This window comes from Tachysurus vachellii, chromosome 26 (genome assembly GCF_030014155.1).
Source record: "Tachysurus vachellii isolate PV-2020 chromosome 26, HZAU_Pvac_v1, whole genome shotgun sequence".
NCBI classification, from domain to species: domain Eukaryota; kingdom Metazoa; phylum Chordata; class Actinopteri; order Siluriformes; family Bagridae; genus Tachysurus; species Tachysurus vachellii.
This window is the reverse complement of record NC_083485.1, coordinates 10,356,211-10,381,790: the sequence shown is the minus strand read 5'-3', so window position 1 is coordinate 10,381,790 and position 25,580 is coordinate 10,356,211. Positions and strand designations below refer to the sequence as shown.

The following is a 25,580-nucleotide window of genomic DNA, read 5'->3' as shown; positions in this document are numbered from 1 at the left end:
GTCGTGTCAGTCAGCTGTATGGTCTGGTCTTTATCAGCAATCAGGTCTGTGCTGAACTCAGAGTTTACGATGACCCATTAGTTCCTCAGGAGCTCTTGGCTGCACTATTATAAACTGTTGTAGAAAGGACATTATTTACATTTACATCAGGGGGCACGGTGGCTTAGTGGTTAGCACGTTCGCCTCACACCTCCAGGGTTGGGGGTTCGATTCCCACCTCCACCTTGTGTGTGTGGAGTTTGCATGTTCTCGGGGGTTTCCTCCGGGTACTCCGGTTTCCTCCCCGGTCCAAAGACATGCATGGTAGGTTGATTGGCATCTCTGGAAAATTGTCCCTAGTGTGTGTGAATGAGTGTGTGTGTGTGCCCTGCGATGGGTTGGCACTCCGTCCAGGGTGAATCCTGCCTTGATGCCCGATGACGCCTGAGATAGGCACAGGCTCCCCGTGACCCGAGGTAGTTCGGATAAGCGGTAGAAGATGAATGAATGAATGAATGAATGAACATTTACATCATTTCCTGACCAGTGTCACCCAAACAAAGATGGGTCCTGTTCTGAGCCTGGTTCCTCTCATGGTTTCTTTCTCATATCATCTCAGGGAGTTTTTCCTTGCTGCCGTCCCCTCCGGCTTGCTCATTAGGGATAGGGATAGATATATAGTATCATAAATTTTGTATCTTAAATTTTTTATTTTAAACTTTAATTGTATATATTAATTTATTTATTTGTATCCTTATTTATTATTATTATTATTATTATTATTACTATTATTCTTATTCTTCTTCTTCTTCTTATTATTATTATTATTATTTTATATTATTAAATATTTATTTTTTCTCTCTCTTCTGTTTCCATACTTCTGTAAAGCTGTTTTGAGACAATGGGAAATTGTCTCAATTGAATTGAATTGACTTACAGCCTATAGATTATTATCAGAGCCTCTGTAATGCAAATTAATCACAACATTATGACCAATCAAAAGCGAGAATTCAACAGCGCAGCCCGCGTACATAAATAAACAAAAATTTGCTAATCAGCTAATTTCCATAAACCCGCCTCCGCCGAAGAAAAAGCCTGTATTAATTGGGTTGTGTTTGTGATTGACAGGCTTAGGAGCCAATCATTATTCAGGGAGGCGTCAGTGGAATTTCAAACCTCAGGGAAAAGGAAAGAATTGGAAAAACTTTTTGTACCGGTAAACAGCCTGTCACTTAACCTTCATCCCTGAGAGCCAACTTGTGGTTGTCATGTGTGTGAGCGAGATTTTCCACCTTTCTCCTAGGATTTCGATGTAATATCGACATGTTTGTTTTATTAAAACACGACTAAGTTCATCAGGAGGACCTTAAAGGTTCCTCTTAAAGTTGGCTAACTTATTTTAGCTGGTCCTTCAGCAAACAAGCCGAGACCTCCTGCTTTTTCCCCCTCAAACTCACACACACAAGAGAGAGAGAGAGAGATGGCCGGTGTGACACTTCAGGTAAGAAAGATTTAAATAATTAGGGTGTCAAGTTGTCAAAACAAACATTTACCTGTAGCACAAACATGTTAAATTGCTCACCGTTGACTGAAGCTAACAGGTTAGCAGGTTAGCTTAGCAGGTTAGCAGGTTAGCTGGTTAGCTCACCTACCTGGCGTCGGTTAAATTCAAACTCTCTGAACCTCTGTGAATTAATAATAACATTAAGTGAATTATTCAGTAATGAAAAATTATATAAACTCATATTTACTGCTTAATGTATGAGTTAATTTATTGTGGATACTATTGTAAAATTAATATTGTTAAAAAAATCTTATTAAAACTTATTGTTATTGATGTAACACAACTGAAATTGTGTATTCTGAACACAATTCTAAACGTTTTTTTTTTTACTTTTATTATTATTATTATTATTATTATTATTATTATTATTATTATCTTATGTTTGTGTGATGAGCGTGTTTATTAATATGACCTTTGTAGACACAAGTGAAGATGAGTTTCCTCTTTGCTCTTGGAATGATGGACAAAAACAACAACAAACTCATAAACTATAAATGATGATAAATCACAATCCCCGCTCGTTTCGGTACGATTTAAGAGAAGCACACAGAGTTTTTCCCTTTACGCTGTCTGTGGCTGTTATTTCTTCAGTCCTATCATCACTAAGAGTTTCAGGTTTAACAGGTTTGACCAGTTCTTACTGCCTCTTTACTATCTAACTTTTCCCTTGACTCTTGAATCAGACGTATTATATACTCAGTCTAACCTTTGTTTCTATAACATAACATTTATAATCTGTGCTTAAACACATGAAACTAATAATTATTTAAACTTCAGTCACTCTCAGGGATTTTCTGTGATTTGCAGGATTTGTTTTTGACTTACACTTTAAGACACACTATACGATAAACCTTAAATGCACAAGATCAGACGTGTTATGGGTTCAATTACTGACTGTAGTGAAGCTTTCCAATGATTAAAAAAAAACTATTTAGATAACACCGTGTCACAGTCATGTGAAGTAACATTATCATTATAAATGATATCACACTACACGGTTACTGAGATATTATTGGGGCTACTGAAGTAGAGTTTTACCATGTAAATACTATGTATTTATATTCTGTTCCTGTATGTATCTTGTTTTTGTAGCGAATAATCAGAATGAAATCATAAATTTCGTCAAAAAAGTTGTTCGTTGTTGGAGAGGGAAAGGAGGATGATGGAGTGGGAAATGTGAAATTCTTCTGCAAAGCATTGTTTCACATGGATAGGCTTGGAAAAAGAAGGAAAAAGGCTGTCTTCCATCTTCAATGCGTAAATTCCAATGCCTTTGTGCTGGTTTCAGATTGTTTGTGTGGATTGTGTGCTGTAGTTGGGCTGGATATTTTGTGGAAATTTGGCAAACCTGGTTAATGATTTTTAGCTTTCCTGTTTGTGCCTTGGTACACACACGCTCTTGAAAAAAGGATAAAATCTGCTAAACTGATCAAAATGAGATGCTAGGCTATACGCTGGATGTCTGTATGCTGTTTATCTTCAGTTGCCTGTTACAGGTTCACACTATAAAGTCATCAGATAGTACTATCAGTGTGATAAGCCTCGCCTTAATTTTATTTGAGGCCATTTTTGTAGTTATAGTTCATGTTTTGGAACATGTGCAGAACAAGTAAATTCCTGTTCTGTTACCCGTTTCTTCCCCGTCCACTTTTTCCCCTCTCACTTAGTTAAATTCACTTCACTGAGTTCCCTCAAGTCTTCTGTCCTAAACACTTTCCAGAGAAGGGAAACTTGTGTTTATAGGGGAAAGTGTTTATTCTGGAAGCTTCTTTTTAAATGTTCGATAAAGGGTTTTAAAAAAGTAAATTCTCTCTCCTAATTTTGTTCCACCCGCTAGCTAACTCTCTCCATAATGCAACGTCTAACAGACAGGGAGGGCGAGGACTTTACAGCTGTTTCCTCTGAGATACTGCTCTGCATCTTTTTAAAGTGAAAACTGCCTGCTCACAGATGCCTGAATTTGGCATGTTTCACTGTTGTGAATGACAGAAGGGAGACAGATTTCACCCAAAGAGAACAGCAAATTTTGGTCTCTTGATTCTTGACCAAAAATATTTTTTGTTATTGGTATTATACCACTTTTTCCATATAATGTATGTACTGTATGTGTGTGTGCTCAAATGCGATGATCAGCAATTAGCGTGTGAAACAGGTTGTGTCTGTCATGGCGCTAAGATTATTTAACTTACAACTCAAGGACAAATTCAAGGTCATATTAATCATGTGAAAAGTATCCAGAGTGAATTATTTTGATATCGAACACTCTTTGTGTAGGCTGGCTGCTTGCGGAGTCTTCCTGAGGGCGACCTTCTTGACCCGGTGTTCCAACAGCAGCTTGAAGACGCCCGGTCCCTACTGAGGCAGGAGATCCAGCGAGAACTGAAGATCAAGGAGGCAGCGGAGCGGCTGCGGCGTGCTGTCACCAACAAGAAGAGTGCCGCTGATGTGGAGGGTCAACTACGCGCCTCAACTCGCAAACTGGAGCAGCTTCACTGGGAGCTTCAGGAGCTGAATGCACGTGCCATGGCTACAGAGAGAGAGACCACCACAGGTAAGGTGTTGAGTATATAATGCCATAAAAATGGTCCATTTTTAAGTACATAAATGCAAGTTGTCAGTGCTGCAAATATATTGAAAGGACAGTTTAAACTTACAGTCTCAATGTCCCTTTTTAATTGTTTCCTGCTGGGTTGTACAATTAGGTTAAATATTTTGGCCATGACATAATGAAACATTTGATAAACACCACTACTTGAATAAACTGAATAAATATTGGACAAGAATATGGGGTGTGTTTCATGACTACATTTCCCTTCTTGAAATTCCCTTTTCAGCCTCCTACCTCTTAGAACCCACCAGTTGTTTATGCTCTTACTTATTTAACGTCTGCCATGTTTTTGTGGTTTAAACGACTTATCGATACCTGCCTCAGGGAATAACAAAAGCAATGCACCTTTATTGCTTTCATATTTCAGGGAAAGGTTTGAATGCAGAGTTGCATTGATCTAATCAGATTTCTTAGTTTTGCTTAGGGCTCAGTCATTATTCAATTGTCACTTCCTTAGAAAAGCTTTCATTGCTCATTTTCCCACAGATACTGCCATTTCTCCTGACCCATGCCACTGGGAGGACTCCACGTCTCCTTTGGGCAGTCGCATTCGCACCCTGAGGAAGCAGCTGAACATGGAGCTGAAGGTGAAGCAAGGAGCTGAGAACATTATCCAGATGTATGCCAGCTGTTCAGTCAAGGTGAGGCTCTCCTTCAGCACCTTGTCCATTTCAGGTTATCGTATATGGGTGTGTGTTTGAGGTTACTAAGTTTTGGTATGTTAGTATGATTTCTGATCTGAAAAACAGACGTATTTTCTGTCTTTAACATGCGTGGTGTTAACTAACATTAATCTAGTAACACGTGTAAACGGCGCATGTGACACGCATTTAAAGCATGTGTCAAATTTAGGGAGGGGGAATATTTTCAGTGTTTCACTGCCACAATAAGTGTTTTCGAAGTTACCATGGCAACAGAATAACCCTAGACTTTAAATGGGAAAGTAAACTCTGGAAACGTGTTTCGGTGTAGTCCCTAGCTGACGGCCAACATATTTATATATTTTTTTTAAATTTATATAAATATTAGCTGTAATCATCCCCTCGAAGGAATTGCATTTTTTTCCTTTTATTTAATTTTTGGGAATTGCACTTATATACCTTGTTATGCATTTTATTCTGCACTTGCTGCTTCTGTATTGGATTACTATGATTCTCCTCCCCTGTTTCGTAAAGGATTCCTACATGCTGTCCGGTACGTATTTTAGATTGATGAACACATGACCTCCAGTAGAGCAGAGATTGTACTTTGCCAGTCTGCACATTCCTTACTCCAATTCTATTGCTACTGCTGCCTTCTAAGTACTAAATGTTCTGGCAGGCTCTGATTTATGCTTTCACTGCTATCTGGGATGCATGCAGCACTGAGTACAGAGCCTCTGTCTCTCTCTCACAAACACTTACCTTAAACACGTACCTCCTGTCCTGGGCCTGGCGACAGCATTTGGCCATGTGACTCTGAATTAACCAATGCTGTAGCTGTCTGATGTGGGCTAGCCAAGCTGGAGAGAACAGCAGCAGCACACAGCTATATAACTACTGAAGAGAGGGTAGGAGTGAGAAGAGAACTGAGCTCTATAGAACAGGGAGGGAGGGAGAGAGAGAGTGAGGCAGAATGCAAGGACACTAAACCAGAATAAGAAGGTGAGGAATGGCTTTTCAGCCTGTGATGGCAGATAAGATGAGAACTCAGCACCTTGGCTCAAGGCACAAACAGCCTAGTAGCGTGACAGGGTAAGACTAGGGGTGATAGAAGGACACCAGGAGCAGGAGAGAACATCTGATGGGGAGAGTGAAGGAAAGAGGAGATGCCATTCAGGAGTCTAAAAGTCCACCAAAGATGACTGATGAGCTGTTAAACTGCATAGAAAAAGGGAGAGCGCTGTGGACGGTAGTGTTCTTTCGTATATTTATGCAACGTTTATGCAGTTTGGACTTGCTATTATGTTATGTATGCTTAGAAATATAATCCATTCACAGTAAAATGGTAATGAAAAGTCTTAACGTTCTTTTGTGTATATTCTGACCTCCAGACAGATGTTTTACCTCCTGCATGAAATACAATTGCAATCCCTTCCATTCCATTCAGTCCAGAAATGCATGCGAAATTGCTAAAAAGGCATTGAAGGACATGCACCATCCATCTCATATTTCATATTCTAGCTTTATTTGCTTTAGGCTTTGAATTTCAGCAAACGAAGGCACTGTTCAGAGCCTGCAGATGAATGTTGCATTCACTGTTTGATTATTGTTTACACTGGCTTTGCTTAAAGCTGCATTCTGTTACAGTTCAAACACTGCCCTCTACATGTAATACGTCCCAAAGTGTGTGTCACGTAAGCTGTGCTGTTTCTTATTGTGTTCACTTTCAACTGGGTTTTTCACTTTCTGTACTGTCTAATTTCAGTGAAAAACATATTTTTCTTTCAGACTTTTGTTATGTATCATGTCTAATAAAACTCTTTTCTAGACACCTGCCTGGATGTAATGCATATGTTTAAAGAAAATAATGGGAAGCTATAAAAGGCCACCACAAAGTAACTGATCTGTTTGTCATCATATTACTGGAGGAAGGTCATTCTCTGCTAATATTGTTCACTCTTCTGTTTACGCTCCTTTCGTTTTTGCACTTTTTCTTCCTCGCTCCCTGCCTGCCTGTCTAATTCATCATCCCTCGCCTATTGACCGATCGTCCAACTCTAGCTCTCACTTCCAATGTCTTAATCTTTATTTTACTTACATGCCAATCTCCCTCACCAGGACCGAAAGATGCTGTCCACAGCCCAGCAGATGCTGCAGGACAGTAGGACTAAAATCGAGCTGCTGCGCATGCAGATTGTTAAAGTGACTCAGGCCAGAGAGGGTGAGCGTGAGGCCTCCGAGACAGAAGGTGAGTGCAAACAATCGAAGACTCTCCTTTACTTCTACATTTCAATTTTCACTACAATAGAAAGCCTGAAAAAGCCAGCGTCAGCACAGACGAAACAAAACAAAACTTGAACAAGGGGACGTTTTGTCATGCTCCAATCACTGATTTCCTGTCAGTAAAGAAATCTTTTTTTTTTTTTGTTTGTTTTTTTTGAAAATGCACTGAAGGGCTTGTATCTTCTGTCTAATATCTTAAAACAAGCAGATACAGATGCAGCATCATGTTCCAGGAGCATATTGCTGTAACTCATGCTGCTGTTATTTACTGTCAGCTTTTTGTATTTGACTTCATTTCAGTGATCGATTTAAAGGGTGAGTTCAGGTTACCAGCCTATAGCTTATACAGCCTCAAACAGCTACAAAAGTGTTTTCTCTAATGCATAACAATCTTGTTTCTCTCTTGACCTCATTTTCTTTACAAGCCTGAATCATCGTGGTTGGTGGTGTAAGCAGAACCTAGTAATTTTCTTTAATCCCAGATATGTTGTGAGAGGATCTTCATTGTATTGTCTGACATGGAGTATACAAGTTCTCACACAAACTCAGCCAAGAGTAAGAGAAAGCGACAAGTAATAATTTTAAAGACAGCTAAAATTACACAGCAGCCCGTGCGCTCTCAGGTCGTCCTTCGGAGACCATCAGCCCCCTGGAGCTGAGAATGGAGGAGCTTCGGCACCACCTGAGGATCGAGGCTGCAGTAGCTGAAGGGGCCAAGAACGTGGTGAGGCAGCTCGGAGGTCGCAGAGTTCAAGACCGACGCGCCTTGGCCGAGGTGTGAAATTTTCAATCTTTTAATTGTATTCTGTTAAGCAGAATTAAAATTCTTGCATGCACTTATGTATTGTATGCTCTGTTCTGGAGATACTCCTTATGTAATAACTACATGGTTGTTCAGGAGGGTGACCGGTTGTTGGAAATGTGTGTTCAGGCTCAAGCTCGCCTGCAAGAGTCCTCTCAGAAGCTGGATCTTCTGCGTTTGTCTTTGGAGCGGAGGCTGATGGAGCTTCCTCCAGACCACCCCAAACTGGCTGACATTAAAGCGGAGCTGACCATGGGGACCTCACCTATCCTGGGGCTGCAGAGGGACCGTCAGCGCTCTTCACCATCTGCCTCCTCATCTTCGTTCTTCAAACCTGCAAGTCTTACAGGTCTCTTTTTTTTTTTTCTTCTCCACTCACAAAGTTCTGTCATGCATTTGAGTTGCTATCACACCATAGGCATGCTGCGTCACATAATTCACAGAAGCTCTTGTATAATTAATCTACAACCCGTCTCCGTATTTAAAGACGTTACAGCATCGTCACGTTACAGCATCGTCACGTTACAGCATCGTCACGTTACAGCATTGTCACGTTACAGCATCGTCACGTTACAGCAACGCTTGTACAAAGGAAGGCCTGATTTAAAATTATTGTTGGATATTTTATTAGAAAGTTCCATACAGATATTGTAATGATTGTGACTTCATGTGTGGCTGCGTTTGCTGAGCATGGTTTATGTGCGTTTGTGTAGGTCGGCTGGAAGTCAGATTAATGGGCTGTCAGGATCTGTTGGAATCTGTGCCAGGCCGCTCTCGCGTGGCCTGTGCTTCCTCCTCCCCCAGCAGCCCCTCTGAAGCCAAGTCCCTGAGAATGAGGACTGGCCTTTCCACACGTAGCACCAATGGCAAGATGGCCAAAAGCGATGAAATGTCCAGTAGGTCTTGCTGTTTTTTTTTTGTTTTTGTTTTGTTTTTTTTCATTAAAACCACAAGACATTAACTGATCGGTTTAAGACGTACAACCGCATTGGAAATGTATTGCATTGGGAGTACAGCTTTTCTGATTTGCAGAAAATCTTGCTGGAATCAGATTAAGCTACTGTGGTGGTACAGAGATGGTTTTGTGCGTTTGATGTTCAATACAAAAAGAGAAATTTTGTGTGTGCACTTTTTTTTTACCACAGCGGAAATCAGCGCAGTGTTGAAGGTGGATAACCGGATGGTTGGTCGAACTAACTGGCGGCCTGTGGGCAAAGAAGCCTGGGACCAAAGCTTCACCATTGAACTGGAGAGGGTCTGTGGTGCAAAGATTGTGTTTGATATTTTTATTTATTTAAAGAACTGATGAAATGACCCTTAAACCTGCTTTTGTCTCAAATTCTAACCAGGCATTGTTTTTGCTAAGTCTTGCTTTTGAGTCCAGCATACCATCTGTCGTTTTTTTTTTATATATTATTCAACCTAATAGTCCTAATCATTTCAATAGTCCTAATCAAAGTTCCAGGGAGCGACAGACAAAATGGTCTTATTTGATTTTGGAGTCAGCAGATTCTTCAATTATTGATTCGTACACATTAGATGACAGAAAAAAGGGCCATTTTTTCTGGCACTGTAATTAAATAAATGTGTAATTATGATCACTTCAGGACTAACATTTAGTGCGAATTCTTAATGGCCTTGATTAGTGATTAGACAACATTTCAGTTTTAAGATGAAAAAATGTGAGGGGGGCACACTAATATTTAGACGTTACCAAAATCTACCTGCTGTTTATTTTCCCCTATCGCATGACGGCTACCAGAAGGGCTAATGGGCTAAAACACCTGCTTCCTCCAGCATCACACTAAGACAGCCACTGCATACTGAGGTGCTCATGATGTATCACAGGGAAGTCTAACACACTGAGTGGGAAGTGCTTTAATATCCTCTTCCTCACACACGCCTATGATTGGATAGGGAAGAGAATAATGCCAGCCCTCCCACTTAGAAAGCAGTGCCAGTTTATCTCGGACTTCAAGCCAAGAACGGCTTGACCGCAGTGTCTAATCTAGATCATACACCTACACTCCTTGTTTCTTAGATTAAAGAAATTGTCATCTTCTCAAAGATTTTAGGCATTTGCCTTACAGCTACCCCACTCGCATGCGTAGTGAATCTTGAAAACTGGTTAGTTGTTCCAGTCCTGACCTCACTATTGGTGTTTTTAATGTAGTTTTATATTTACTTTTTTCCTGCCTTTATTAATATGTCTTTTCAAACAAAGTGTAATCAGCTTCTCAGAGCCTTTATTATCTGCTGTGTTCTGTAACTGTTTTCTTTATCACTAATTTCCCATCAGCCTCGGGGGCTGACAAAAGCAATTGGCCAAGTCTACTTTCAGTTATGGGTCCAAGATCGCACAGGGTAATTCAGTCATGTCTGCAAGGAATAAAAACACATTTTTCACTGTGATGGAAAACTTTACTCCAGTGATTCAGTTAACAACGGTCTAGCTCACCAGAGTTAAGCTGTTCTCACTTGTAAGAGGATGTGAAGAATTCAGCAATCGTGTGTGTATAGAATGCAGATTTTCTTACTCTAAAATACCTTTTTTTAATCCAGTAACACTGTTAACAAGAATCTACATGAAATGTCTGAAATGGAATTCTGGAGCCAAAAAAAGTGTTAACGCGAGTCTCTCTGCTTTTGTAGTCCCGGGAGCTGGAGATTGGTGTGTATTGGCGGGATTGGAGAGCTTTGTGTGCTGTGAAGTTCCTGCGCCTGGAAGATTTTCTGGATAACCAGCGGCATGGCATGTGCCTTTATTTGGAACCACAAGGCACACTGTTCACCGAGGTCAGACACTGAAACAAACTGCAGCTACTGAATAATTCGTAACACACAGATTTTCTTGGGTGAATAAATCGGAATGGGACAAGCAGATCTTGTACCTAGGCTGTTAGTTACAGGTTGACAAGTAACCCTAAGGACCACAGCACTTGACTTTTAATTCATAAAACAGATATTTTCCGTTGTATCTATAAGCTGTATCTTCAGCGAACAATTCCAAAATCCACCACATGCTCCATGACAAACTTGGCCATGGTTCAGTCTAGGTGTCACCGCTGAATGATCACTACTGATTTGGGGATTTTTGTCAAAGTCTCAGAATGTTATATAATAGGGTCAGTGGCTGCACAGTCATTCCTTACATGGGATGGAATTCCTTCACTTAATCTGCATTAACTACAACTTTGTTAGCTAGCACATCTGATCAATCATGATTCTTTGTAAACAAATCATAGTGCTGGGCAGCAAACTGGAGATTTTGCTTGCCTGGGTTGCTTGCTAATGAATTTCTTGTTTGGCCTCCCCTATATTGCTGTGTGGCTATTAAGAAGTAGATTTCATATACATATATATAATATTTCAAATTATTCATCATCGAACTGCAGGTGAGATTCACCAACCCTGTTATTGAGCGGCACCCGAAGCTACAGCGGCAGAAGCGTATATTCCCCAAAGAGAAAGGTACTCTATATTTATACAGCGCTTATTAGCGGTACACTTTTTTTTGTCACAGTAGCTGTGAATAACTACCTATAGACTTCCAGTTCCTTTTGTTTTCATCTCAGTTCAGTGAAATGTCAAATCGTTGTCTGTAGTAATCCCTTTGAAACATTCAAACACACAGCGACCGTAAGATATTTCAGGATCGATATAAGAACTTTTATTCCTTATTTTCCATTTAGGTAAAAACTTCTTAAGGGCTGCGCAGATGAACATGAACTTTGCCACGTGGGGCCGCCTGATGATGAGTGTGTTACCACCGTGCAGCAGCACCATTACTGCTATGAGCCCCCCGCTGGCCGCCACTGACCTGCCCTCTCCACCACCACCCCAACAACCTGATCTTACTTCCCCTCCATCTGCAGAAAAAAACTCCACTTCCACCCCTCCTCCAACAGAGTGAGTTCAGAATACTGTTTTTACAGCTGTTTCAACTGAGCTGATTTGCCACCATTCATGGGGTTATGGCAGAATTTAACTATCATTTCAGATTGTGGCTCATTGCAGTGTTCATTGTTAATCAACATTAAACATGCTTCTGTTTTATTGCATGCTATACGAATACTGATCCTCTTAGTTTGTGATTCTGCTTTTAGAGACTCTGCAGTTGTCAAACTGAACTTCAGCGAGGAGCGACCTCCCAAACCCCCTCGTCTCTATCTGACAAAGGCAGAGAGCCCCGTGTCCGTGGTACTTACAGTCATTCGTCCACTGTTATTAAGTGTACCGATTCTGAGTGACTTGTATTTGTCTAGGTTTGGATATGTCACTATTCTTGTATCTTCTGTCATGTTTTATGTAGAACTTTAAGGGCAACCAAGCTGAATGCAGAGGGAGAGCTGTGCTGCAACCCATTCCTAAGTAAGCTGTCTGTCTTCAACACCTGTTGAACAGAACAAACTCTTTCTCTCTCTCATTCTCATGTTTCTCTCTTTCACTTTTTCCATTTTATTTCATCACATCACTCTTCGGTTTTATAATGCCTTCCTTTATGTACATCTCAACTCCTCAGTTCACACAACCTAATGGTCTGTCTCTATTTCAGGCAAACACATGAACTGCAGATGGATGATTTCGTCTGTATCTCTGTCCTTGGCAGAGGCCACTTTGGAAAGGTTATATCCTCCCAGTGTTTAGCTAATCTTTAATCTTTAACCTGTTGTTGTCAGGAAGAGTGAAATAAAGTTTTTTCTTTCTGTGATTATTTTTTTAAATTTTTTTTATAGGTGCTGCTAGCCGAGTATAAGAGCACAGGGAAGTTGTACGCCATAAAAGCCTTGAAGAAAGGCGATGTGGTGACACGTGATGAAGTTGACAGGTAACTGTGAAAAACATAAATAGATCAAAAAAGGTTCTCTAGCTAGAAGCCCTAGCTTCTGTCTTAATCTGTAGACCGAGCTGTTCAGAAATCCAGGGACATGATAGCATAGTCTTGATTTTGATGTTTTCCTCGAAACTGGATTGATAGTCAGTTGAGTTAAGTCATGATAGAGGCTTAAATGCTTAAATGGGGGCTGTTTTTTTTTTTAAAATTAAATTACCCAATCTTTTTATTGGGTAAAGGTAAGGAGAGTGATAAAGTAATTTATGCTCTTATTTGCGGTAATGTTAAGCATTTTGTGATTTTCTGTCATTAGACTAGGTGAACTTTTCTAAGAAAACAACGGTGATAGAAACTGTATTGTCCTTTTAAATACCTTTAATGCACGTTTTGATGTGAGCGCTTTTTTGTTTTCTTATTAGTCTAATGTGTGAGAAGAGGATTTTTGAGACCATCAATGCATCCAGGCACCCATTTCTTGTCAACCTTCACGGCTGCTTCCAGACATCTGACCACGTGTGCTTTGTTATGGAATACTCACCTGGAGGTGACCTGATGACACACATACACTCCAGCATCTTCACTGAACGCCAGGCCCGGTACATATTATACAAGCGTTACATTTTATAGACTCGTAGGTCAAGTTCAACAAAACTGAACAAGCAAACATCAGATCTTACAGGTGGAATGTGCTGGAGAAATATTGTTCTACCTTAAAGCAGAAAACCACTTTTATACCAAACACTTGCAATCCTCTGAATTTCAAAGCAACATATAATAAACCCGTTCTATCTGCGTTCACATAACCAATCTGACTTAAAGCCTCCTTTATGCTCTGCTCAGATTTTATGCTGCCTGTGTACTCCTGGGTCTCGAGTTTCTGCACCAGAACAAAATTGTTTATCGGTAAATTTTCTCTTTGCAGTATCGGGTTTAAAAACATAGCCTTGTTTACTTTAAAAGAAATATTAAATTCCATTATGCTCTTCAACAGGGACCTGAAACTTGACAATCTGTTGATGGACGCTGACGGCTTTGTGAGAATAGCAGATTTTGGACTTTGCAAAGAAGGTAATGCCACATAATTGGTGGAAAATATATTTGCCTCCTACTCCTACTGCTAGAATGACACATAATACTTTCATGTAAAATTTTCTGTAAAAGTATGAGCTATTTATTGCTATGTTCAGTTTCATTTAATAGCTTTTTTAAATACCTTTAGTATAAGCTCATCAACACTGATACAGATTGAATGTTGCATTTAAGCAGAGAAACCTTCAAAACTGGTTATTTATATTCACTAATGTTTTTAAGGAGAAATTGGGCATTAGAGACTGAGTAGGTTCATGCTTTATACTCGTCAGGTATGGGACACGGTGACCGGACATCCACATTTTGTGGAACTCCAGAGTTCTTGGCCCCTGAGGTTTTAACAGACAGCACATATACCCGCGCTGTGGACTGGTGGGGTCTCGGTGTACTCATCTACGAGATGCTAGTGGGAGAGGTCAGTTCAAGGCCAGCTATCTGTTTTAAAAACAGATTTCATTTATAAATAAGTATTATGAGTATCATCAGTTTAACACTGGCTATATAGTTATGTACAATCGAACGTCAACAGTAGCTTTAGATGAAAAACTTCCCTACAACCCCAGGACATGTTTCCTTAGGAACAGTGAATATTTAGAGTCTTGGTTGAGGATGCAGAAGATGGGGATAGGTGGAGAGAGATGATTCGCTGTGGCAACCCCTGAAGGGAAAGAAGAGTATTTAGAGAATATTTAGTCTTGGTTCTTTGGTTCTGTTAGTAATGGAGCTGAAAATGGCATTTACAGCTTCCTCTTCCTTTTTTCTGTAATGTGAGCAGTGCGTAGTTGAAAATCAGATTCATTGCAAGAAAATGATGCAGTTAGGAAAGTAAAGGGCCACGTGATCGATTCAAAATGTACTAATTTGTGTAAAATTCGGGGATAAAAACCCTGACTTCTTTATTGAGTGCGAACTTACTCGCCAACTTTTATTAGTTTTTGTTTATTCCCCCCCAAATATAATTGCAATGTCTAGAAAGGAATTTATGATAATAAGAGTGGCTGGTTTGGAGTAAATAAGTCGATATGCAGCACATATTTATTTATCATTCCTGTGAGCACGGTTATTAAAATGTTACACTTGTTTCCAGATAGATGTGAGTTTAATTTGTACAAAATAGTCAGTTAATCGTATATATTGTATTTGTTCATGAACAGCTTTAATGTGACTTTGATTGATTCTTACAGCACATATGTTGTCAGCTTGTCTAGATAAAATATAGCCTCTTTGAGGGAAGCTAACGTAATAAATGCATAGACACTCAGTAACTGCCAAAAATGCATCACTATCTGATCTATTCATTCATAATGGCAGCTATCCCTTTGTCTCTCTCTCTCTCTCTTAGTCTCCCTTCCCAGGTGATGATGAGGAGGAAGTGTTTGACAGCATAGTGAATGATGAAGTGCGTTACCCCAGGTTTCTCTCCCCCGAGTCGGTCTCTATCGTTCAGAAGGTAAGTGCGGATCTCCTCCATCTCCTGTTCTCTGTAGCAATGCTAAACTGACGACTGTGTTGTAGGACATCTGCTCACTTGGAACATGGAGTTATATTATTTTACCAAACTGTGAGTGGATTCTATAAGCATGCTTAACGACTGAGGATTGTGTAAGTCATATCTCAGGTTCAGATACAGTGGTTGTGGTGTATTGGAGTTATTAAGGAGCGAGATGATGGTATTTTATACCAATGTCTAAGAAAATACTCAGTTCATTTCTGATTGGTTTGTGGGGATGTTCTTTTTATCAGGACACTTAAAGTAGATCTTGTAATTACATAAGTAGAGGAAGCAACACTATGCGCTGCCTTATATCAACCATGTCTAAATTCTTTGCCTCTGCCTGTTCTGCTATTTGCAAACATGGAGACAATTTGTTACACGTTTAGTGTGTGTGTGTGTGTGTGAAGCCCATGCTTACCCCTCCACACACAACCTTCCTGTGTGTGTGTGTGTTCTCTCAGTTTGGTTGTTTAGCCTACATTTTCAGGTCATTATTACTCTATCACACATACCAATCCCAGCAGCTCACAGGTTTCCAGAACCCCCGTCTTGCACATTTGAGTGTTTTCACACACACACTTACTTGTGCTAAAATGTGCAGGGTGTGTGATCCTCCAAGCCCAGGTCAAGAATCTGTGCAGCAGAGACAGTAGAGACCAACTGCAGTGTGTTGTGTGATTCCTCTGGTATTGAGTGTCTCTGATATTTGCTAGGGCACGGTGGCTTAGTGGTTAGCACGTTCGCCTCACACCTCCAGGGTTGGGGGTTCTATTCCCACCTCCGCCTTGTGTGTGTGGAGTTTGCATGTTCTCCCCGTGCCTCGGGGGTTTCCTCCGGGTATTCCGGTTTCCTCCCCCGGTCCAAAGACATGCATGGTAGGTTGATTGGCATCTCTGGAAAATTGTCCGTAGTGTGTGATTGTGTGAGTGAATGAGAGTGTGTGCCCTGCGATGGGTTGGCACTCCGTCCAGGGTGTATCCTGCCTTGATGCCCGATAACGCCTGAGTTAGGCACAGGCTCCCCGTGACCCGAGGTAGTTCGGATAAGTGGTAGAAAATGAATGAATGATATTTGGTATTTTACTGTCAGGCAGGATTTATACAACAGCAAGTTTATTTATTTTTTCACACACACACACACACACACACACACACACACCTATTTACTTACATGCTCCTTTTAAAATATTATTGCATTTGTAAAGCCCATGGCAGTGTATCTGATGATGGCAATGAATAGATAATGTGACTTATTCTAGTTGTTTGTTTTTTCCACTGCCTAGGGGTTCAGAAATGTAATGGTTTTTTTTTTTCTCATAGCTGCTGCAGAAAAACCCAGAAAAACGTCTCGGTGCTGGAGAGCAGGACGCTAACGAGGTGAAAAGGCACAGGTTCTTTCAGGTGACCTTCCTGCACACTCAGTACACACCTTTTGTAAATACGGCTAATAATAAATCATGTCAGTAAACTCAGGAGTTTTGTAACTGCACAGGGAGTGGACTGGGAAACCTTACTTACCAAGCGAGTGAAGCCTCCGTTCCTGCCGAGCATCAAAGCTCCGAGTGACGTGAGCAACTTTGACGAGGAGTTCACGCGCCTAAAGCCCGTGCTTACCCCTCCACACACGCCCTTCTTCCTCACAGCCGAGCAGCAGGAGATATTTGCAGATTTCGACTTCTCTTCGCTTCACTGACTGCCTGAGTCTTGATGGACAATCGGAACGTGACACATCGAGGCTCTGTCCTAATCCTGCCTGAGCTCTTTCTTTTCATTCTTTTTCTCTACCTATGCAGTTGCACCAAGTGAAGCTGATTCACTGTCACAAGTCTGTGTGCTTTTTCTGCTGTTGGCTGCACTCGTGTGCTTGAGCTACATCTGAGTTTCTACTGATGAATGACAGAAGCACTTGCAGTGTAGCTATAACTCAATGCTGTCCTGCCACCAAAATGAAAGAGAACCTGCTATCACTGTGAGCTACATGCTTTCCTGTCCTGCAATGCATTGTGTGTGTGTGCGCTTGTGTGCCTGTTATTATTGTAGAAGATCCATGCTGAATGGAATTTTCACTTTTTTTTTTTTTGTTTTTTTTTTTTACTTTCAGCCTCCACAAAGCACTGGTGTGTCTGAGGTATTTATCCAGCCAGGTTGGAGCCTCAGTTAATCCTGATCATGAGTGAACTAGTACTACTGGATCATTCTTAGTTGGTATAAAAACCTGATCTCTAGAGCTCGGGGTCTTGTACCGTCTGCACACATGATCGCAGTTTATTCAAACGAAGACACGTCGATGCTTAGTTACATTTTTCCTTTTTCAATCTCATTATAGATTCTGAGGTCAGACGTCTTCCAGCTTAGAGCTGTAGAGCTTTGATGTACTCTTACATTAAAGCCGAGTAGAAACTGAGATGTTGGTCAGGTTTGTATGTATCTATTATTTTTTTTATTCGAATGATTTCCACCTGAATGAAGCTTTGTAAGTATAACTACCAGATGTAAATGGTTACGATGACCAAATGCTTCAATGCAGTCTGACCTCATCTCTATATGAGAGATTTCCCATAGATGACACATACTCATAAATTTAATTACTGGTATAGTGACCTAGCTGGTAGCTTTGGAGGTATGCAGGCGTATTGACTATTGACACTAACTTACGCCTTGGTGTTTCTGGGCTTAGCTCCAGATCCACAGCAGCCCTGACCAGAATCAAGCAGTTAATGATAATGAATACAAAATACCTGATAATGGAAGTCTAAGGACAGCTGTCGAATCTTGTATCATTTAAATCTAAGCGACTTAGAACGTCATTTCCTGGGCCGAAGGTCGCATGAAAAAGAGTTCTATATTTTGCATAAATATATGTTGACGGGATTCAGCAACTGCTCTGATACTCTGATTAAAGGGATTTTTTTTTTAAAGCACAGGATACCATCAGAAATCTTGTCTATACTAATGTTACACATCCAGACGGTGGGTGAAGAAGCCTGTCAGGTATCCAGGAAATGCACGGCAACGTTATCGAATTCAAATGTATGTATTTGCACATCCTGATGAACGTTAAAGGTACAATAAGTTGTTTGGTTAACCGGCATTACCTGCTCTCCGGAATCTAAAGTAATCTACATACTGTTCAAACCCAAAGAGTTTAAAGTTTAAATGATCACACGACTCTTGTTACACAGAATATTTATAGTACTTAATAGGTCATTAAGCAACTTTTATATATTGTACCTTTTGGCCAGTTGAATCTTCTGTTCAGTTCATTGTCTCCGCATGGTGTGTGTGTGTGTGTGTGTGTGGGACATTTACAATCTAGCTACATTTGTTTTAAGCATCTAACGTGTTTGCAGCCTCTCGGCTCTGAAACAAGCCTCGTATCATGTTGTACTCAAACTGTAAACATCCTGTAATGTATTTGTCTATTTGCGTTACTTGTGTTTTAGATGCCGTGTTGCTGAATTCTGAAGTAACGGTTTACTACTGAACAGTGATTACTGTGAGCAGAAACACTAAAGTATTTAAATGGGACTTTCCCTTTATACATGCCAAATGAAGGAAAAAAAATACAAACATAATGGAAGGGGATGAATGTATTTTCACAAATAAAATACAAACGTGTCTACATTTGTTCAGTTTATTGAATACTGCCACTGTGACTCTGTACATCATTACATGTCACAAAAACTTTGCATAAGCAACTTGAACGAACGCCGAGTTAAAGTGTGTCGGAATTCAGCACAAATACCGAAACAGTCAAGTGCAAATTTATTGGAAGTAACTTTAAAAGGAGAAATCGTTATTGCTTTTGCCTTTTAAGGTTTTAAAATATCTTTCTATTGCACAGAAGACATTCTAATGGTTTGATCTATAAAGGAGAGACGGAACAGAACGGACCGCAACCGAACATCAGTACAAAATAGGGTCAAAGCTAAAAACCTCTGCATGCGCATTCTCTTTTTAAATTGCTTACCAAGAGATGGTATGAAAAGAACCGGCTATAATTATACAAAAATAAAAGGAAGGCTTGGAGTTTTCTTTTTTCTGTTTTTAATATACAAACCCTGTATAACTTGTAAGACAATTATTATTTTTTTTTCCTTTTCAGAAAGCTGTTTTGTGGCATCATTTAATTACTTTACCATTTTCAAAGGCTCTAATTTAAGAAGGTACAGGTTACTGATCTGATTGTCAATTTCTGAAACTCAAACAGAAATGTGTATAAAAACAAGCCAGCGACCCAAACGGCCAAATACATGGAACGTAAAGTAAATTGTCTTAAAACAGGCAACAATTTCACCCGATATTCAGAAGATTGCAGGGACGAATCTTTCACAGCTGTTCATATTGAGTCCATAAGAGCTTAAGTACATTTTAAATAAACCGTATCACGACCAGATGAGTTACAGTATTTTTCATCTGAAGCCTAGAAGTTCAATGACTCAACACCAGGTCATTAACAACCACCTACTCTGTATGTTTGACCCCGATAAGGTTGTGATTAAATGACACGTCAAAGTAACTGGAAAAAAGATCCCAACTGTACCGTCACCATCCTATCTTTACTGTTCTCTTTTTTAATTGTCAAATTAATCAGACAAAAATTGCAGCTTGTAACTTGACACAGATCGTATCGACAAATTTACCTGTGTAAGTTATTACTATAAAAACGATAAGGTCAGAACAAGCGCATTAACTACTGTCAGAGCCATGCTAATAGAAAAATAGGCCACGCCTTCTGACCAATCAGAATCGAGAATTCAATAGCAGCCTTAGAAGAAAACCGCAGTCATGATGGCGGATCACAGATTTGTGCGTGTTATCGCATCAGCTAGTTTAATGTAGCTATAATGAATGTGAACTGAACTAATATACCTGCTTCACATCTACTGTTCAGCTACAAAACGGTGCCAATTAACCCGATATAATGACTGCAGTCTGCGTCCGCCACTTTGTTCATGTTGGCGTAAGTGCTTTATGTGATGCTTTTTCTACTACATACAAGTTTGATTTAATAAAATTAAAAGGATTTGTTATTTACACAGTTTGCTTAATTGTCTAAAAACCCCAGAGGGAAGTGATGCTGTAAAATGTCAAGTCATTTACCCTGTATTTTAATCTTCACATTGTTATATTGTGCATTTATGCAGATGTTCCTTTAGTAAAAGTTGACATGAGGTAAGCTTTTAATTTTGTGTTTGTCTGATGCCAAAAAAATAAATGTTTCTTTCTGACATGGCTGAAACATTGACTTTAAAGATTACGTTTTAAAAGTGCAGCTGCAACTTTGATTAGAAAATTTCCTACAGATCTATTCACAGGAAAAACAGAAACCCAAACCTTTGGGTCAATTTAGACTTGCTATAAATGAGGCTCTACATGGTTCTAACTACAGCTATGTCCATGCACTTGAGAATCTCTAAAGAACCGGAGCAATAATAGGAATGTATTTATTGGGATTGGATTTCTAACCAAGATGTAATATTTTTATTTACTTGGCTATGTTACCAGAAAATGTTCCGATCACACGATGTGCTGCTTTAAGCAGGATCGCAGTCTTGCCTGAAGTACATCTGCTCCCACACCACTGTGCTCCACATGCAGAAGAAACTCCACAGGTTGCGTAAGGTCCCGCGGTCGAAGGGATTCTCGTCGACGCCGCAGTGTTTGAGGTAGGAGATGCGGTGGCGTGACATGAACTCCCAAGTGGTGGTGTTCAAAGACACCAGGTAAAGGTGGGAGCCCAGGAGCAGCAGCACGGTCAACGCCATCAGCGCCACCACGGCGCACGTCACCAGCAGCACACTGTTCGATTTCAGCCACACCGACCACGTCGCCGCATCGCTGAAGCCTGACCTAAATACAGAGCAGCAGGTCATTCTGGTTTCTCTGTAACATGACAAGCTTCATGATGTTCGATTAAATAAAATAAAAAAAACATTGTGTTTTTAATGCATATACAATTAAGAATAATTGCTGTGGTCTGAAGAATAAAACACTGGGTTATAGTGGGGAAAAAATAAGGTGAATTCATTTAACATTTTATGGCAGGAGTCTTCAGTGTCTGTGTGTTTTTAGAGTCACCAAGATGTTCTCTGACAGAGGAGAGGTTTATTAACACTTTTGGAATGAGTATCCAGTTTCAGCTCTTTGTACCAGTCAGAGTAAAGATTTTAGGTTTTTCAGACGCTGACGAGTGATGACAAACATGACAAGCTGTGCGTTTTGTCGTATTAAATATAAGCAGGGGAGAGGGAGATGGAGAGGATGGAATTGGGAGAGGGACATGGGAGAGGGACATGGAGCGGATGGTGATGGGAGATGGAGAGGATGGAGGTGTTCAACAGCAAAGACAAAAAGTACCATGTGTTCATTAATACATTTCAAAGATCGAATGTTCTTACATCTATAATATAAATGTGTACGTGTGAGATTAACGTACCATAACAACATGCTTTATTGTGTTTTTTTCCTGTGTCATGCTGTGTCATGTTCATACACACACACACTCACCAGGCCACATGTAGCCCCCAGAGCAGCACGACAAACTGCACAGCCAAGTAAAGCACAAACCAGCGATGGTTCCTCTCCCCTACACAGTTTTCGATCCACGGGCAGTGATGATCGTAGCGGCGCACGCAGTGCTGACATGTCTGGCAGTGTTTGGATCTCATTGGTTGCTGTGAGAGGAACACGGACAGTAAGAATACATCATGATTAATCACGTTATTGCAAGAACGAACTTCGTTGGTTAGAAAGAAAAGTGACACACTCACACACACACCTGTAACAGGCAATGACCACAGCGACGCTGACGGAATGGTTTGCTTTGTGGAATCATGTCCTGTTGCTCCTCAGTGATGCCAAGTGTGAACTGAAACAAAATGAGTGTTCACAACAACAACAACAACCTGCTTCAGACTATTAAGACAATGATTCATTAGTTGAATACAATATGAGTCAGTTTAACAGCCTCTTACAGATATGACACAGAGAAGGATTAATTCAGATCAGACTTAATTCAGACTTAAGACCAATCTGCATCCCATAGACTCTAAAATTATTTACACTTTACATACAAAATTTGTTGGTATGCATCAGTTGTCTGTGTTTTTGATGATAATCAATTCATGCTTGTTTCACTTTTTTACTGTCTTTTAAATCAGTGCACTGAACTAATAAGTCTGTTTATACAAGTAAAATATCTCCTTTACTTTGATTCTATTGAACTGTTTGTCCTTTAATCCATGACAATTAATTCTTATAGTCTTAAGTGTCTTATTCCTCTTAGACCTCAGCAATTATCATTGAAGCACAACGTCAGATTTTATTGTTGTTTAACATCATGGAAAATCCACAAAAGCAGGTTTTCACATATAGTTACTACTATTCTACTATACTATTTTCACTATATGTTGCCTCTGCTTTCTCTTTTTCTCTATTGACTGTTACAAAGTGCTGGAGACACTGGAGACTCCTTTCATAAAAGTTAAATAAACGTCTCCTTACAGGGAAAAATCGTCATACCAACAAATGCAATTTCAGATTTAGCTTTAGATTACTCTCATGTCCTCCATACAAGTCCTGACGTTTCATTAGACGTTTCATTAAGACGTTTCATTAAAAACAAACTATGCATTGATATACTTGATTAACTTTATGCTTTTTATTCATTTCGTATCCAAGCCAAGGCTCCTCTTGGCTGAAGCTGAAGATTGCAGAGCTGCAACTGGACACTACAGGCTTCCTAACAGACCGTTACAAATGCAGTTACAGCTGTAAATAGGATGTAGAAACCCTCAAGGACTGGCCTTGAATAGCGAGGAATCAGCCCAGGTTTCCTGAAATACTAAACAATAAATCTATCATGTTAAAAATAACGCTAATAAAAATGAGTGTTTTATCTTCCTTTAACCACATGACAAATTTTTCATACTGGACTTTTGCCTAAATTCTTTGTTTCAGTCTGATTACACTTTTCCAGTTTCTCTAATTAGCTGTGACACTACAGCTCTAGTTTTATAATATGGATAAAGTGTGTGAACAGTGTGTCTGCAGTCCAGCCAATGCCACTGGTGCTGCTGGCGTTTTGAGAAGAGCTTCTGACACATGAAGCAGTCGCACATGAAGGAGGCGCAAGGCCTCCACATCAGACACTGATGTTCTTGTGTGAGCAGTGTATTCAGTCTTTGTATTTTAGGAATGAATGTTCACTGGCTGTTGTTCATAACGTTGTAATAAAACCAGGAATTTGCAGTCTGTAATCTGAATTTTCTGCAGGTTTCATGTTGTAAATGTTAGCACAATGGACTCTGATTCCAAATCCTGCTGGAGGCTACAGAAATAAACTGGTGTATAAGCTTGCCTCTGGGCAGGTACTCTGTGGAATGTTCTAGCCTAGTGGGTAAAGTCTTGGACTACCAGTCAGAAGGTCGTGAGTTCAACTCCCAGGTCTACCAAGCTGCCACTGTTGGGCCCCCTGTGCAAGGCCCTTAACCGTCGGTTGTATAAAATGAGATAAAAGTCCCATAAACTATTAGGGTTTTACCTGTAGATCACAGTCATCAGCCAACACGAATCCAGGATCCATTAGTGACACAGCAAAGTAGAGCAGCACAGAAAGCAGCACGAGCAGCACAAAGAGTACCGGCAACGTGAGTCGACCCGCCTCTTCCTCTCTACGGAGATCTGCCCAAGAAAAAAAATCATTAATTAAAAACGCACACTTGTGGATTTAGTGACACCACGAATAACTATCACTCTGTAACTAACAGTAGTGCTGTAGTCAGACAATGATCGTGATAGTCTATAATCTCTAACTGTACGCACAAGGTGGACTAATGATGTAAATGTGTGTATTAAAGTGGATACAGTACATATACACACACACACTGTTTAAAACCTTTACAACAACAATGCACACACCACAAGCACCACCACATTCACCGCAATATGGCAAGTGTCAAGGATCATCCCGTGGTGGTTTCTTTCCACTGATGGAGGAAGTGCTTGGTGATTACAGACAGGCGGCTGTACGGATACACTCACGACGTGACCCTACATGACAATTACACCTGATAAAATAGCCAATGAATGTACTATAAGTATTAAACTGGATTCCTCACATCTGACTGAGCTGCATGAAGATATCCTGTTTAAGGCAACTTCATCTCCTCTACTATAGACTTCCTTCTCATCTGATCGCTCTGATCAACATATCCAGCTGTAGATTTTCCCCTCACTGGATGTTTTTGTTTGTTTTGTTTTCCACATCTCTCTGTACAACTCTGTAGTGCTGGTGTGAAAATAACAGTTCAGGAGTTTTTCTGTCTCTGGCAACCACTTCACTGTGAAAGTCAACTAAGATCACATTTTCATGTTTGACTGTATACTGGTAAGAACGAGCAGGGCTTAAATAATATGTTCTTAATAAACCGGCTCTGTAGGTTTATGTATTATAAACGATATAAATATAAAGCTGGACTTACCGGTGTCGTGTAGGAAGAGAATCAACGTTATGACCCATGTCAGGAAAACATGAGCGGTTCTGACAAGAAATCCTGAGCCGAACACATTTTTAAACATCCTAGCATACTTAGACGTACATTTTACATATCCAGTGATTAAAGTATTCCGTAAAAACATCGAGCTAACATCACAGATTGAGGAGTAAGTACAGCTATCAAGGTATGAAAATGTACTTCCGGTGTTTATGTAAGCTAACGCGGCTAAACAGTGCAGCTAAGCTAATGCAGCTAAGCTAATGCGGCTAAGCTAATGCGGCTAAGCTAATGCGACTAAGCTAATGCGACTAAGCTAGTACAGCTAAGCTAATGCGGCCAAGCTAACGCGACTAAGCTAGTACAGCTAAGCTAATGCGGCCAAGCTAACGCGGCTAAGCTAGTACAGCTAAGCTAACGCGGCTAAGTTAGTGCAGCTAAGCTAACGCGGCCAAGCTAACGCGGCTAAGCTAGTACAGCTAAGCTAACGCGGCTAAGTTAGTGCAGCTAAGCTAACGCGGCTCAGCTTTCATAAACACTGCCTCATTTACACCCTCACTCTAAAGCCGGATAATTTCAGTCCTAGGACGTTGTGCGATACAAAATGTATTTCATTAATGCATAATAAACTTATCTAATATTCAAATCTAATGATTTATTTATTTATAACGCTGTGTTTTCAGCTCCAAGGTTCTGTATTAAGCTTCATGGTATTTCCGCTCCACTGGGCTGCTGTCAAAATGGGCTCCTCCTATTGGTCAAGATCAGTCACGTGACCACTTGGTTGTT

General features: G+C 40.2%; 2 protein-coding genes across 4 annotated transcripts; one reads left to right on the top strand and one right to left on the bottom strand.

Moving 5' to 3' along the window:
- The first annotated feature begins 1,158 nt into the window (after positions 1-1,158).
- pkn3 (protein kinase N3) lies at positions 1,159-18,916 on the top strand. 3 transcript variants are annotated; one of them, XM_060863763.1, is made up of 22 exons: positions 1,159-1,480; positions 3,818-4,094; positions 4,638-4,792; positions 6,911-7,040; positions 7,684-7,850; positions 8,007-8,226; positions 8,591-8,773; positions 9,023-9,132; positions 10,530-10,673; positions 11,273-11,348; positions 11,570-11,786; positions 11,984-12,077; positions 12,190-12,248; positions 12,433-12,502; positions 12,614-12,705; positions 13,131-13,307; positions 13,552-13,614; positions 13,703-13,779; positions 14,073-14,215; positions 15,143-15,250; positions 16,615-16,695; positions 16,787-18,916. In XM_060863763.1, the coding sequence occupies exons 1-22, from the start codon at positions 1,460-1,462 to the stop codon at positions 16,985-16,987; spliced, it is 2,865 nt and encodes a 954-aa protein (XP_060719746.1). In that variant the 5' UTR covers positions 1,159-1,459; the 3' UTR covers positions 16,988-18,916. The 3 variants fall into 3 exon arrangements, with proteins under 3 accessions (XP_060719746.1, XP_060719747.1, XP_060719748.1); XM_060863764.1 differs by having other exon boundaries at positions 1,161-1,480; positions 7,699-7,850; XM_060863765.1 differs by lacking the exons at positions 1,159-1,480; positions 3,818-4,094; positions 4,638-4,792 and adding an exon at positions 5,728-6,041.
- On the bottom strand, positions 18,911-25,516 carry zdhhc12b (zinc finger DHHC-type palmitoyltransferase 12b). Its single transcript, XM_060863766.1, has 5 exons — positions 24,780-25,516; positions 23,840-23,979; positions 22,076-22,165; positions 21,805-21,971; positions 18,911-21,147 (listed from the first exon to the last, which is right to left on the bottom strand). The coding sequence occupies exons 1-5, from the start codon at positions 24,934-24,936 to the stop codon at positions 20,832-20,834; spliced, it is 870 nt and encodes a 289-aa protein (XP_060719749.1). The 5' UTR covers positions 24,937-25,516; the 3' UTR covers positions 18,911-20,831.
- Positions 25,517-25,580: the final 64 nt, after the last annotated feature.

What these genes read in the sequence shown, in the direction of transcription:
- zdhhc12b (XM_060863766.1), bottom strand. Translation starts at nt 24,936, where the DNA reads ATGTTTTTACGGAATACTTTAATCACTGGATATGTAAAATGTACGTCT. An exon ending in GTGGTCATTGCCTGTTACAG is followed by an intron (nt 21,972 to 22,075) that starts GTGTGTGTGTGA and finishes TTCCTCTCACAG; the next exon opens with CAACCAATGAGATCCAAACA. An exon ending in TGGGGGCTACATGTGGCCTG is followed by an intron (nt 21,148 to 21,804) that starts GTGAGTGTGTGT and finishes CTCTGTATTTAG; the next exon opens with GTCAGGCTTCAGCGATGCGG.
- pkn3 (XM_060863763.1), top strand. Translation starts at nt 1,460, where the DNA reads ATGGCCGGTGTGACACTTCAG. An exon ending in TTCACTGAACGCCAGGCCCG is followed by an intron (nt 13,308 to 13,551) that starts GTACATATTATA and finishes TGCTCTGCTCAG; the next exon opens with ATTTTATGCTGCCTGTGTAC. An exon ending in ACGAGATGCTAGTGGGAGAG is followed by an intron (nt 14,216 to 15,142) that starts GTCAGTTCAAGG and finishes TCTCTCTCTTAG; the next exon opens with TCTCCCTTCCCAGGTGATGA.